The sequence below is a fragment of the Dipodomys spectabilis genome, unplaced genomic scaffold (assembly GCF_019054845.1).
Source record: "Dipodomys spectabilis isolate Male_0828 unplaced genomic scaffold, ASM1905484v1 ptg000250l, whole genome shotgun sequence".
Classification (NCBI taxonomy): Eukaryota; Metazoa; Chordata; class Mammalia; order Rodentia; family Heteromyidae; genus Dipodomys; species Dipodomys spectabilis.
In genome coordinates this window covers 731,378-743,499 of record NW_024870927.1, presented here as the reverse complement: position 1 = coordinate 743,499, position 12,122 = coordinate 731,378, and the positions used below count along the sequence as shown (strand labels likewise).

General features: G+C 47.9%; 1 protein-coding gene across 1 annotated transcript in view; it reads right to left on the bottom strand.

Moving 5' to 3' along the window:
- The window catches only part of Trpv1 (transient receptor potential cation channel subfamily V member 1), a 36,008-nt gene extending 28,086 nt beyond the window's left edge, over positions 1–7,922 (bottom strand). The window contains exons 1-7 of the mRNA XM_042699429.1: positions 7,607–7,922; positions 6,768–6,934; positions 6,543–6,695; positions 5,940–6,080; positions 5,548–5,846; positions 4,557–4,736; positions 787–945 (exon numbers count right to left, since the gene is read on the bottom strand). Coding sequence (XP_042555363.1) covers positions 787–945; positions 4,557–4,736; positions 5,548–5,846; positions 5,940–6,080; positions 6,543–6,695; positions 6,768–6,934; positions 7,607–7,890 — 1,383 coding nt within the window. The 5' untranslated portion in view covers positions 7,891–7,922. The remainder of the gene's footprint in view (positions 1–786; positions 946–4,556; positions 4,737–5,547; positions 5,847–5,939; positions 6,081–6,542; positions 6,696–6,767; positions 6,935–7,606) is intronic.
- Between the last annotated feature and the right edge of the window lie 4,200 nt (positions 7,923–12,122).

Genomic DNA, 12,122 nt, shown 5'->3' with positions numbered 1-12,122 from the left:
CAGTGCCCAGGCCCAGAGTTTAGGCCCTACGACCGGACCCAAAAAAAAAAATCTAAGTGAGGGCTGGGAATGTGGCTTAGTGGTAGAATGCTTACCTAGCATGCATGAAGCCCTGGATTTGATTCCTCAGTACCACATAAACAGAAAAAGCCAGAAGTGGCACTGTGGCTCAAGTGGTAGAGCACTAGTCTTGAGCCAAAGAAACTCAGGGACAGTGCCCAAGCCCTCAGTGCAACCCCAGAACTAAAAAAAAAAGCTAAGTGAGAGCACAAGGCCCTGAGTTCAAGTCCCAGTACTAACCTCACCACCACTACCACCCATGCCACCACAAGATCACTTCACTTTAAAAAATCAGGGAGGATATTCAAGAGCCACCCCATGTCTTAGTAACCACATTTGTTTTCTTTTTCTTTAATTCTCATGCAATCAGAGCTTACACCATCTGATCCTGCAGACACAAGCCCTGATTTCTGCATTATTTTTAACTGAGTGCTTCCTATCCTGTACTCAAAGATTTTTGCAACATAAAAGTTGAAGGAAGTTGGCCAGAAGTGGACACTGAGTGCAACCTCAAGACAACCAGAGAGCAGGAAGGCTGAGTCCAGGGCAGTGAGGATGTCCTAGGGTCCTTCTTCCTCTCCAGTGAGCCAGAAAGGGTTTTGAGGCAGAATCTGGACCTAGAGTCTGGCAGAGGATGTCTTATGGAATATTCCATCCAGTGGACACCCACAATCACCCTCCCCTCTACTGCCCCTCACAACCCATGGCCCAACCCGCTAGTCGCACCAAGCCATGCACAGGCCTGTAGTATGCAGCCGTAGTGAAGATGATCATATACAGGCAGTAGATGAAGAAGTTGAAATAGAAGATACGCTTGACAAATCTATCCCATTTGTCCTGCAAGAGTCGGTTCAGGGGCTCTACCAGGAGCATGTCATGGCGATTCTAGGGAGCAAAAAGAAGTAGCGTCATTCCCCAACCAGGGGCTGCCTTGTATATTCACAACAGCCTGTGGTGTTCTCACACCATGTAGACATATGTCTCATCAGTCCACCAAACAGCTGAGGAATATCGAGCATCTGAACCAGTAAGCAGCCAGGACCTGGGGCTGGTTTTAGCTCTGGCTCTTAGTGATCACCCTCTTGTCTCAGTGTCTTTGAGGGGACAATGTGAATTTGGGAGAATTGGATAAACCCTAATTGCTCATGTAAGCATCCATAGCATTGTCCAACTATGTCCATTAGAAACTCACTTTAGGGAACCCTCATCTTTATTATTCCCACAATAATGGGAAGAAGCTGGCTCAGACAGAGTGTGGCTTGCTTCAGGTATGCCTGAGGGCAGGCAAGAAAAGAGCCTCTAGATTCCTTACTTCTCACATTTGCAGCCCTAGATCAGGCTGAAGTGGTCATCATCTCATCAGGAGATTTAAAGGAACCTGAAAGACCTTTCTTGAAGTAGGGGACCAATGATGGTCACTGTCTTTACAAGTATGCTTTAAGGCAAAAGTTTCATATCCAGAGACTTTGTTTAGGTCCAAGTAACCCTGGTCAGTGTAGTGATCTCTTATCAGTTCTTGCCTGAGGGCCCTAAAACAAGCCTTACTCCTGGACCCAATGAGCCTTTAGAGACACAAAGATGTCAGGGATGGCCCCAGAGTTTTCTTTCCTCCAGGTCAATTCCTTTTTTGAGGTCATTTTATATGTGCATTGCCCCTTTGAGAACTCCTGTGTCTAGACTTTCAGTCAGAGGCTAGATTCAGCATGGCAGCCTAGGTATACACAATAGGGCCAAGCAGCCAAGCCTCGCCACCCCTCCTGGACTCCATTCCAGAAAGGTCCTCTGAAAGGGGACAGGTGATGGGGCCTTTCTTACGTCCTGCCTGTGATGACAGGATGACTGCAATATGTGACGTTGAGGCTTCTTAATACCTACACAGAAACAAATTCTAGATAAAGTGTCAAAAATAAAATACATGTAAAGGAAGTAAAACAAAATAAAGGATAAATGTGTGACTTGAAGTGGAAAAGGCAGAGTGAGGAGCAAGCACAGAAGCTATAAAAGGAAAAGACTAAGCAGCTTGACCCTGTCAAAATGAAAACCTTCTATAAGTAAATGATATGGTAAGTGAAATTAAAAGGCAAGAGAGACTAGGAGAGAAAAAAATCATGGCAAAATGGGCAATAGAGAAAAGATTGGTTTATTCTCAAGTAAGAGCATCAACATTTGAGCACTTGTGGCTCATAACTATGATCATGGCCGCTCAGGAGGCTGGGTTCTGAGAATCAGCCCTAGTAGGAAAGTCCATAAGACTCTTAGCTCCAATTAACTAGGAAAAGGCTGGAAGTGGAGGTATAGCCCAAGTGGTAGTGCTAGCCTTGAGCAGAAAAAGCTAAGTGATAGTGTCCAGGCCCTGAGTTTAAGCCCTAGGGCAGGCAGACAGACAGACAGACAGACAGACAGGGAGGGAGGGAAGGAGGGAGGGAGAGGGAGAAGGAGAGAGGGAGAGGGAGAGGGAGAGAGGGAGAGAAGGAGAGAGAGAGGGAGAGAGGGAGAGAGGGAGAGGGAGATAGGGAACGGGAGAGGGAGAGGGAGAGAAGGAGAGGGAGAGGGAGAGGGAGAGAGGGAGAGAGGGAGAGGGAGAAGGAGAGAGAGAGGGAGAGAGACAGGGAGAGGGAGAGAGAGAGAGCATCTATAACCAAAAAGCCCAATAGAAGAAATGGAAATAGATAATAAATAGGAAATTATCCAAAGATACATGAAAGGTTGATAATTTAAAAATCTCTGCTTCATATTAATCAAGAAAATATCCTATAATTCCAGTTCTTGGGAGACTGAGGCAGAAAGATCACAAGTTTGAAGCTAGCCAGGGCTATAGATACAGTCAAAAAAAAGAAAGAAAGGAAAGAGAGAGTGGGAAGAAGGGTGGGGAAGGAAGGAAGGAAGGAAGGAAGGAAGGAAGGAAGGTAGTTTAGATATTAATGAGATTGCATTTTGTCTCTATGGATTTAATCCATATTTTAAAAGAAAAAAGTAATAGAAAATTACTTAAACTCAAAACACTCACCTTTCCCCCTGATATGTATAAAACTGCCCTTGTAGGCTAGGAAGGTGGCTTAGTGGTAGAGTGCTTGCCTAGCATGCATGAAGCCCTGGGTTCAATTCCTCAGTATCACATAAACAGAAAAGGCCAGCAGCAATGCTGTGGCTCAAGTGATAGAACACTAGCCTTGAGCAGAAGAAGCTCAGGGACAGTACCCAGGCCCTGAGTTCAAGCCCCATGACTGAAAAAAAAACTGCCCTTGCTACAGACCTCAATGAATCTAAATCATCTTCCACCCTGTTCCTTCTTCCCAAATATACCCTTCAGCTGTAAAAAAAGATAACCTACCATTTTTTGCCTGCTAAAAACAGATGCTTCCCTATAACTCAACCCAGTTCTAATCCCACCCCCACTTCTGATGACAAACTATCCCAGGTCCCTGCCTGACTTTACTCTCTCTAACAAAAGAAGACCTCTGGTGTAAGAGAGCGTGCCAGTGTCTCTTCATTCTTGCTGGAAGACTTTGGAGCCCCTCTCAGGTTTTCATCCAAAATAAAACTCTGTTGATTTGTTACATTTGTTTTCTACCCTTTCTTTATCCTGATATCCTCATGACTCAATTTCCTCACAAAAAGGTTAATAATATTCAGGTTGGCAAGAATGCGGATAATTATGTACCCATTGGTGGTAGATTGATTAAAATGTTAAGATGGTACATGTCAATCCTAACACTTGAGAGGCTGAAACAATAAAAAGCCAGAAGTAGAGATATGGCTCAGCAAAAGTAGAGGTGTGGCTCAAGCAGTAGAACACCAGACTTCAGCAGAAAAAAACAAACAAAAGCACAAGATCTAAACCAAAGCCCCAGTGTGCATGCATGCACAAGCTCATGTGTGTTCATGTATGTGTGTACACACACATACATACACATATATACACAAACACAGCCTAAATAAGCATATTTTTGATGGTTGCAACTCCAAGTATCTTTCATTGAAAAACCCTCGAACCTAGACCAAATAACCTGCAGCATGGTAGCAGCAAGAATTTGCAAATAACTGGAATGTCCTGTGGACACCTATCATCCCACAATCAAATATTATGCAACAATATTTTTTAATGAGAAGGACTCAATTGCATTGATATAATATGTCTACAAGGCATGCCATTAGTTGAAAAGACTTGTTTGTTCTACATTGTATATAGCGTGATTCCCATTTATGTAAACAAAATGAAACTTTCATATGGTACAAATGAAACCTTTTATATGATACAAAGGAAGGGTTTATCTTTGTCTATATACTTTTTCAATGTTCCAGTTTTTATGAGACAATAATCCTCTGTTGTTTATATGCTTAAGAAAAACATCCCATGGGAATAGAGGGGGAGAGGAGGCTTCAGGGTCTAGGCTTGGGGCAGTAGGATTTTACTGGTGCAAGGTGGGCTATATGGGCTAGGTAGAGCTATGGGGAATCCCTTCTGACCCTGGCCACATCTTAGCCCTGGCACTCACTGGGGTCTCACTGCTGCTGTAGGCGATCACCTCCAGCACTGAGTTCTTCTCACAGGTGTCGATGCAGGACAGGTCATACAGTGAGGAATGCACAGGCCCATAGGCCCACTCAGTAAACTTCCTGGACAGGTGCCGGCACTCAGGCTCATGGATCTCTCTTTGAAGAATATAGGCCAAGACCTGAAGCAGGTACAAGAGGCCTCAGAGGCTAGTTAGAGTCCCAGCCATGGGCTATATACCCACGCAGGCCCTAAGGTCTCCTGGGAAATGAAATGAACTCAGCTTCTCCACCTGGCAGCACCACTGGGGATTCCAGGCTCCCCACTAGCCCCCACCTGCTCTTGCCCACTATCAAGACCCATACCTGCCCACTGCCTCTAACTCCAGCTGCAGCCATATTGTGCCCACTATACCTGGGCCCCTAGCCCTCCCCTCCCCCAATGACATCTTAGGAAACCTCAAGCCAGAAGGAAACAAACAAAATCCAGAAAATAAAGCCAGGTTTCCTAAGAGGCTTGGACAAGATTCCAGGATCCCCTGGTACTAAGAAATTTCCCTCCCCTCCGATTCCAGCGTCCTCACCCCACCCTCAACCCCTGCCCCAGAAGCCTTCCACGGCCTAACATCATCTACAGGCCCTGGACTTGGGCCTGGTCACCCCACACTGTCCCCTTAGGACCTTCTTTATCATGCAAAACTGCTGCTCACTATGGAAAGACACCAGTAGCCTCTTCTATCTAACCCTAGGCTCCACTCACCCCTCCCTAAGTCCACACCCATCATGCATCCCCACCCACCACATTGGTGACACTAGAGTTGGAAATCAAAGATGGTAGGTCTGCCCTACTGGGTTCTGCTCCTTGCTCACAATTCCTTTGACTTACTCTACCAGCAATACTGGTTGCTGCCATGAGAGTCTTGCACATAAATCCTCTTAAACTACCCTCACTGCCCGGTGCCTCCAGTTCAGGGCTGAGACCCCCTCCTTTACCCCAATCTTCCCACTGCTAGCAGCCAGAGCCAGTGGTGTGAGCCCCTTCTTGTTTGTGAGCTCCTCCAACTTCAGCGTGGGATGGAGCTTAGCCCCCAGAATCAGAATCTCATTGTACATGCTCGTCACAAACTTGGTGTTGTCAGCTGTGTTGTCCGCCACCTCCACCAGGGCATGCAGAACTGTGTTGCCAACCGAGTCCCTGGCACTGATGTCTGCCGGCTGCCAGGAGTTCTGCAGCAGAAACTTCACGATGGCCAGCTGGTTAGTGCATGCTGCCAGGGAGAGGGGAAGCTCACCTGCAGTCAACAGTGGGTCCAGGGAATGAGATGGACTGGTCCCTGTACCATCATCCCTCCAGCCCCTTCATATTTGCCAAGTGGTCTCCCTACCAAAGTAGAAACCAGGTCGCCCTTTGGTCTTCTTAAAGAAGTCCCCATTGGCTGCTGCCTGGACATTTGCTCCATTCTCCACAAGGAGGGTCACCAGTGCCATGTTGCGTCTCTCAATGGCAATGTGCAGCGCAGTCTGGCCTACAGAGGATATATATCATATGCTTTGTGATGACAGTCCTATGAGGACCAGGATAAATGCACACAAGGCAGGGCTTTGGTTGGGTAGCAGTTACCACTGGTAGTACCAGTCTGAAAGTACCCAGATGGACTCTACTGCAAGAGGCCATGCCAGCGTCCCCAGGGGAGTCTAGGAAGGTCCTACAGTATGAGTACAAACTCACAGAAACAGGAGGCAAGGGAAAGGAGTGGAAATGTCACAGGGCCAGAAGTTCTGACTTCCAGGGACAAGGATCACCAATTGAGCAAGGGACTCTCCTCCCCAAAAGGAGACTACAGATGAGGAAAGCAGGCATCAGAACCAGGAGAAACCAACACTATAGCTGGACAAGCAGTAAGGTACAGAGGAATGTGGAAGCCCTTGGCTTCCCCCTCAGTTTTAGGTATGCTGTGGGCTGTCACACTAACTCTGCCACTACTCACCCTTATAGTAGCTGTCTGTATAACTGGCATTGACAAACTCATCTAGGCTGCCTGTCTGCTGGGCAATGTCCAGGAGCAAAGAGATGGTGTCATTCTGCCCGTTGTGCAGGTTGAGCATGGCTTTTAGTAGACAGGTCTTCCCTGTCTCAGGGTCTGAAAGACAAAGGGAAAATCAGAAACAGGCCAAACGGAGCCCTCCCAGGGCACCATGATCCCAATGCCCACCTTTGAACTCGCTGTCAGTGAGGCGCTTCTTGCTCTTCTGAAGAAAGGGCAGCAGGCTCTCCAGCTCCTGGCAGTTACTCTGAGCAACAGCATCAAAGATACTTCTGCGGTCATAGAGCTTGAGGGGCTTCTCCACACCAGTGGGGACAGGGTCCTGGGATGATTGCCTGGGGATAACAATCAATAGACACAATCTCACACATAATTCCATCTCATGCCTTGGGCTCCCCTGAGGATTTGCCCCATCTCGTGCCCTGGGCTCCCCTGATAACTTGTCCCATCTCATGCCCTGGGCTCCACTGAGGACTTGGAAACTTATCAAGGGACCATAACTAAAGCCTGAGGCAAACCAGAAGGTGAGAATAAAAACCATGGCACAAAGGACACCCCTCTGGTTAGGTGACCTTTCCAGGAGCCACTATAATAGGATAGAACATACATGTCTCCACTCTATTTGTGGGCATTAGCCCACCTGCCTTCCTTCTAGGGCTGAGAAAACAGGAGTTTGGAGGAAGCTGGGATTCAAGGGCTGACATAACCCTTGCTGAATGCAAAGGCATCCTCATACTGTCCAGAAGTCAGCTGCGCTGCTGCCCTCCCTGTTAGGCTTCAGAAGAGGAGGGAGGGCTGGTGGGCTGCTTACTGTAACTCTCTGTCCTCTCTGTCTAATGGCCTTGAAGAATTAGAAGGGTTTAGGGCTGGTGATGAGCGCACACATCAGCCTCAGGGACCACATGTCCCACAAGGTTCCATGAGTACAAATGCTGGGCCAGATTACCTCTGAAGTCTCCCCAGGCCCCATGCTATAACCCATGGCCTAGAGTGGCCTCCAGACTTACGTGATGCAGGCAGGACCATCGCCAGGCCTAAGGATGGTGGCAGCAGAGCTGACTGTGATGGTTGGGCAAGAGTTCAGCTTGCCGTCCTTGTAAGAGCAATCCATAAGCAACGCCTCCCCCGACTCACCCTTCCCAGAGAGCCGGGTATGGCTCTTGGCTGTGGAGATGTGGGGTTTGGCTGGAGGTGACTTGCAGTTGGGGTCTCCATTTGGGGGGTCTGGGTAGGAGTTTTCTTGTGGCGTGTCCTCAGACTCCCTTGAGTCTAAGTTAGCCCATTTCTTCATTCTTATCAGATCTTCTGAGGCTCAAAATGCAATCTATAGGCAGCCAGAGATGAAGTTTGTTCCCAGATTGAGGACTATACATTCTTAGCCCCAACCTGCTCTCTTTGGCAAAGCCCCTATGAAACCCCAAAAGTCCAACCAGTGCTGCCCTTTACCTCAAAACTAATGCTTTCATGATCAATCCTTCCTCACACCACTGTGGCCTATAATATGCAATTTTAGCTCCATTAGCAAGGATTGGGGCCAGTAGGCTCTGAGACTGTGTTTAACATGACCCCAACTTCTAAAATTCTCTGTCCGCAGTCTCCACTGCTCTCTCTCCCTCCCCAATCCCTCCTCAGGTGCTTCTAAAGGAGTGGACATCACCAGCTGCATCAGGGAAGGACAAGGTGCTGAGGATGGCTGAGCCCCAAAGACGTAGGGTAAGCAGTCTGTATCCCAGAACTAGGTGATACCTCACTCTGCACTCTGCACTGCACAACCTTCCTCTACAGCTCATATGCCACCAGCTCTGTCTACCCCTTCTCTCAGTTATGAGTGTATTTCAGGCATGCTGGCCTACCCTTTCAGGCAGAAAACTGGTTGTTAGGATGGCTGCATCCAGCTAGAACTAGGTGCTCATGTTCTTTTCCACTCCCTTCCTAACCTCATCTTCCACATTTCCCTTCACCTACTGAGCATCCTACTCTCTGGTACCCAGGGTGACCCCATCACAGGGGCCTTTGCTCTCATGATGCATCCACTTAGGGCATTCTCCCCCCACCCCCTGCCCAAGTCCTCCCATCCCTCTGATGCCTCCTTCCCTCAGAATGCAACACTGCTAACTCACCTCACAAAGGCCCCTTCACCAACCATGACCCCACTCACCTCTAGCATGGCCATACTTTCTGTCTAGCTATCCTGATGGCCCACCTTGTACAATTTCTATCTGTCCCTAGCAAGTTTTTATCTAGCAAATGTGTCTATTAATTTTTATCTCTCTCTTCCTGACCCATCTCTCTGAGAAAAAAAAAAAACTGTGTTAGTCTCCATTGAGAAATGGAAATGGACCTAGACTTTCTGAACACTCATTTAGTTAGGGAGATTAAGTTCCAGCAGCATCTGGATCCTGGAAAACAGCCACTGAAAAAGTAGACTCCTCTCAAGCTCTGAGCACATGGCAAGGCCAGGGTAATAAATCAACTATGGTCTGATGCCCCAAGACACAGATGGGGCAGACTGCTGAGCAGTGGTCTCTCGTCTGCCCCATCCATCCTCTCCCACCCTCTCAGGAAGGCCTAGATGCTTCTGACCCAGAATGGGACAAGGTGATATGTTATCCGAGCCACAGAAAATTCTACATCCATCATTCTTCCCATTCAATCCACCTGTCACATTCCTTCAGGGAGAGGGAGGGAGAAGAAGGGACCAGGAGCAGCTGGAGGAGAGGAAGTCAAAGATCCAGCAGGATAGGCAGCAGGCTACATTGTAGGCCTTGATGACAAACAGAATGTGGACATGCTTATGTGGACCATAGGAAGCATTAAGTCACTTTAGAAGCATGCAGACCACAAGTGAATCTGTGCTTTCAGAAGATAATTTCCCATCCTAATGTGGAGAGCCTGTAGTCATTTCAAAGGCACAGCAGGGACGGGTATGTGGCATGCATGAGGCCCTGGATTCGATCTCCAGTATGACCAAAAATATAAAATAAAATAAAAAGTAAATAAATAAATAAAAAGCATAGGAAGTGAATGAGAATAAGTGAGCATGCTCTTCACGTGTGTGTTTGAGCATTTGGTATGCAAAGCACAAACACCATGCCAAAGAGTTTACCTGCATTCCCTTAATTCTTTTTTCGTAGTACTGGGGTTTGAACTCGACCTCTGGCTTGCTAAGCAAGCTTTTGTAAACCACATAGCCAGTCTGGCATTCACTCAATTCTCACAATATTTCCTAGATGTAGATGTTGTGGCCCAGAATGGTGTCTGACTTGTCCAAGTCACACAATGAGAGGAGAACTTAGGTCTGGTCCCAAGCAGCCTTGCCCCTGGGGTATCTCTGGTGGTCTATCATCTCCAGAAGGCTCCAGGTTCTTTCTCAAATGTTAAACTTGGTCCCAGACTACAGGGTAGGGCCTGGGGATTGATTCGACCAGGCACTTCCACCCCTGGGACCAGATCTATCACACTCTCCTGAGCCACCAAGCATCTCAAGCTCAAAATCCAAAAATAAAATCACACATAAAGCTCAGGCCACCTTCCATACTTTATTCTCCCTGGAGTAAGGTTGGCTGTAAACTCAAGAACAAATAAATCCCTTGCTAGCAGCTTGTAGAATGCAAGCAAGAGAGTGCCCACTAGAAGAATTCCAACCAAACAACTAAACCCAGTAAGCAGAAAGCAGCTCACAATGTACCAACTATCAGTCAGTCAACAATCCCTGAATTGGTACTGCACATGCTATACCTAATTTCCTATTGGAAATCAAGCTTCTTCGAGAGTTAAGGGTGAGATAATGAGACAAGTGCTGAGAGGCCATTTGCTATGAGAGAAGAGAGGAACAGGACAAGATAGTTTGTCACTACCAGACCTGGGATGTACCATACTCACAAGTCCCATGGTAACACACCTGTCACACAGTAACCTTTTACAGTGATCAGAGGAATTTCCAACCATGTTATCTATGGATAATAGGATTCTGAGCTGGCCCCCTTTGGCTCACACCTGTCATCCTAACTATTCAGGAGGCTGAGATCTGAGGATGGCAGTTCAAAGCCAGCCTGGAAAGTCTGTTAGGACTCGTATCTCCAATTAACTACCAGAAAAACCGAAGTGAAGCTGTGGTTCAAGTGGTAGAGTGCTCGCCTTGAGCTGAAGAGCTCAGGGACAGTGCCCAGGCCCAGAGTTCAAGCCCCACAACTATTAAAATAAATATATATATAATAAAATAAATAGGGTTCTGGTTTATGTATCAAGATACATTAAGTTCTGAAAAATTGTCCACAAAAATCTGGATTGACCTGGTCCATCTTCACCTCCTGGGAGGTAGGGTGGTTACCCTGTATGGTCCTGCTCACCTCTCTGCTCAGAGCCTCCATCCCTGCAGGACCTGGGTGCACCTCCCTGTCACTGCGTATGGCTTTGAGAGTGGGACAGCACTGGTCCAGGACCCAGTCCCATCACTGCTACCCCCTCATCTGATCTGGGTACCCCCTCAGGAAAGACAGGTAAATGGGGGCTTCCCAAGCAAGGAGTGAAGAACAGAGGAGCACATCCAAAAATGGAGAGGTAAGAGCCAAGGCAAGAGCGCAGCATTGCTGCTGCCCAGCCCTGAGCCTCACCTCTGAATGGAGAGAGTAATATACTCAAAACCTCCAGCCTCCACAGCAGCTCAGCCCCCTCACCTCTGCTACAGGAGCAAAGATCATAAACACTGATAACATGAAACACTGTCATTTACCCAGGGCTCGTGAGTGCAGAGCAATGTCACCTAGGCCTCACAACCCCTGAAGCAGCCATGGCTGCCATCCTAGTGAAACCCTCAGAGTCCAAGTGAAGTGCCCATTGTCACACAAGTGACAAGTGACAGCGCTCATAATGCCACTCTAAGAACATCTGCACTGGTACCAAACAAACAAACTGATAAAGGACTTACCAGACAGATGTATACACACCTCAGACCTGGTGGGCACCAGTGAGCTCAGAGAGGCTGTTCTTAAAGGAAGCGTGAAGCTGGTGTGGGAGGAGAGTGGTCTCCCCACCTCCCTCTGTGAGGGTCCTTGCCCCGCCCTGGGCCCTGCTGTGAGGCTGGGCAGTGGGCACACACTGGTGCGCAGGAAACATTTCCACCAACGGTAGCAGCTGCTGTTTCCACAGCTCCAATTCCCAGAGGAGCTCAAAGCTTTTTCCCATCATTTTTGCCCTGTTTTTCAGAAACCACTTAGCCACTGCCCCTCCTCCAGCTATGCCAAGGCCACAGGGCACTTAGTTTCCAGCAGCATGGAGGATCTCAGGCTAAGCCTCAGATCTCAGCTCCCCAAACCCATCTCTCTGCACATGGAAGTCTGGAGAGTCCTAACCGGAGATGTCAACTCCAGCATCCTAAAGCCACCCTGCTTTCCAAATAAAGATGGAACAGGGCCCTCATGTCACCTCCCACAGTGTCCTGGACTGGAACTCAGGGACCTGCCTGGATGCCCAGTACAACTTTGACCTCACTCTTGCCTCTCTTCGGCCTCTGCTTTCCTGTGT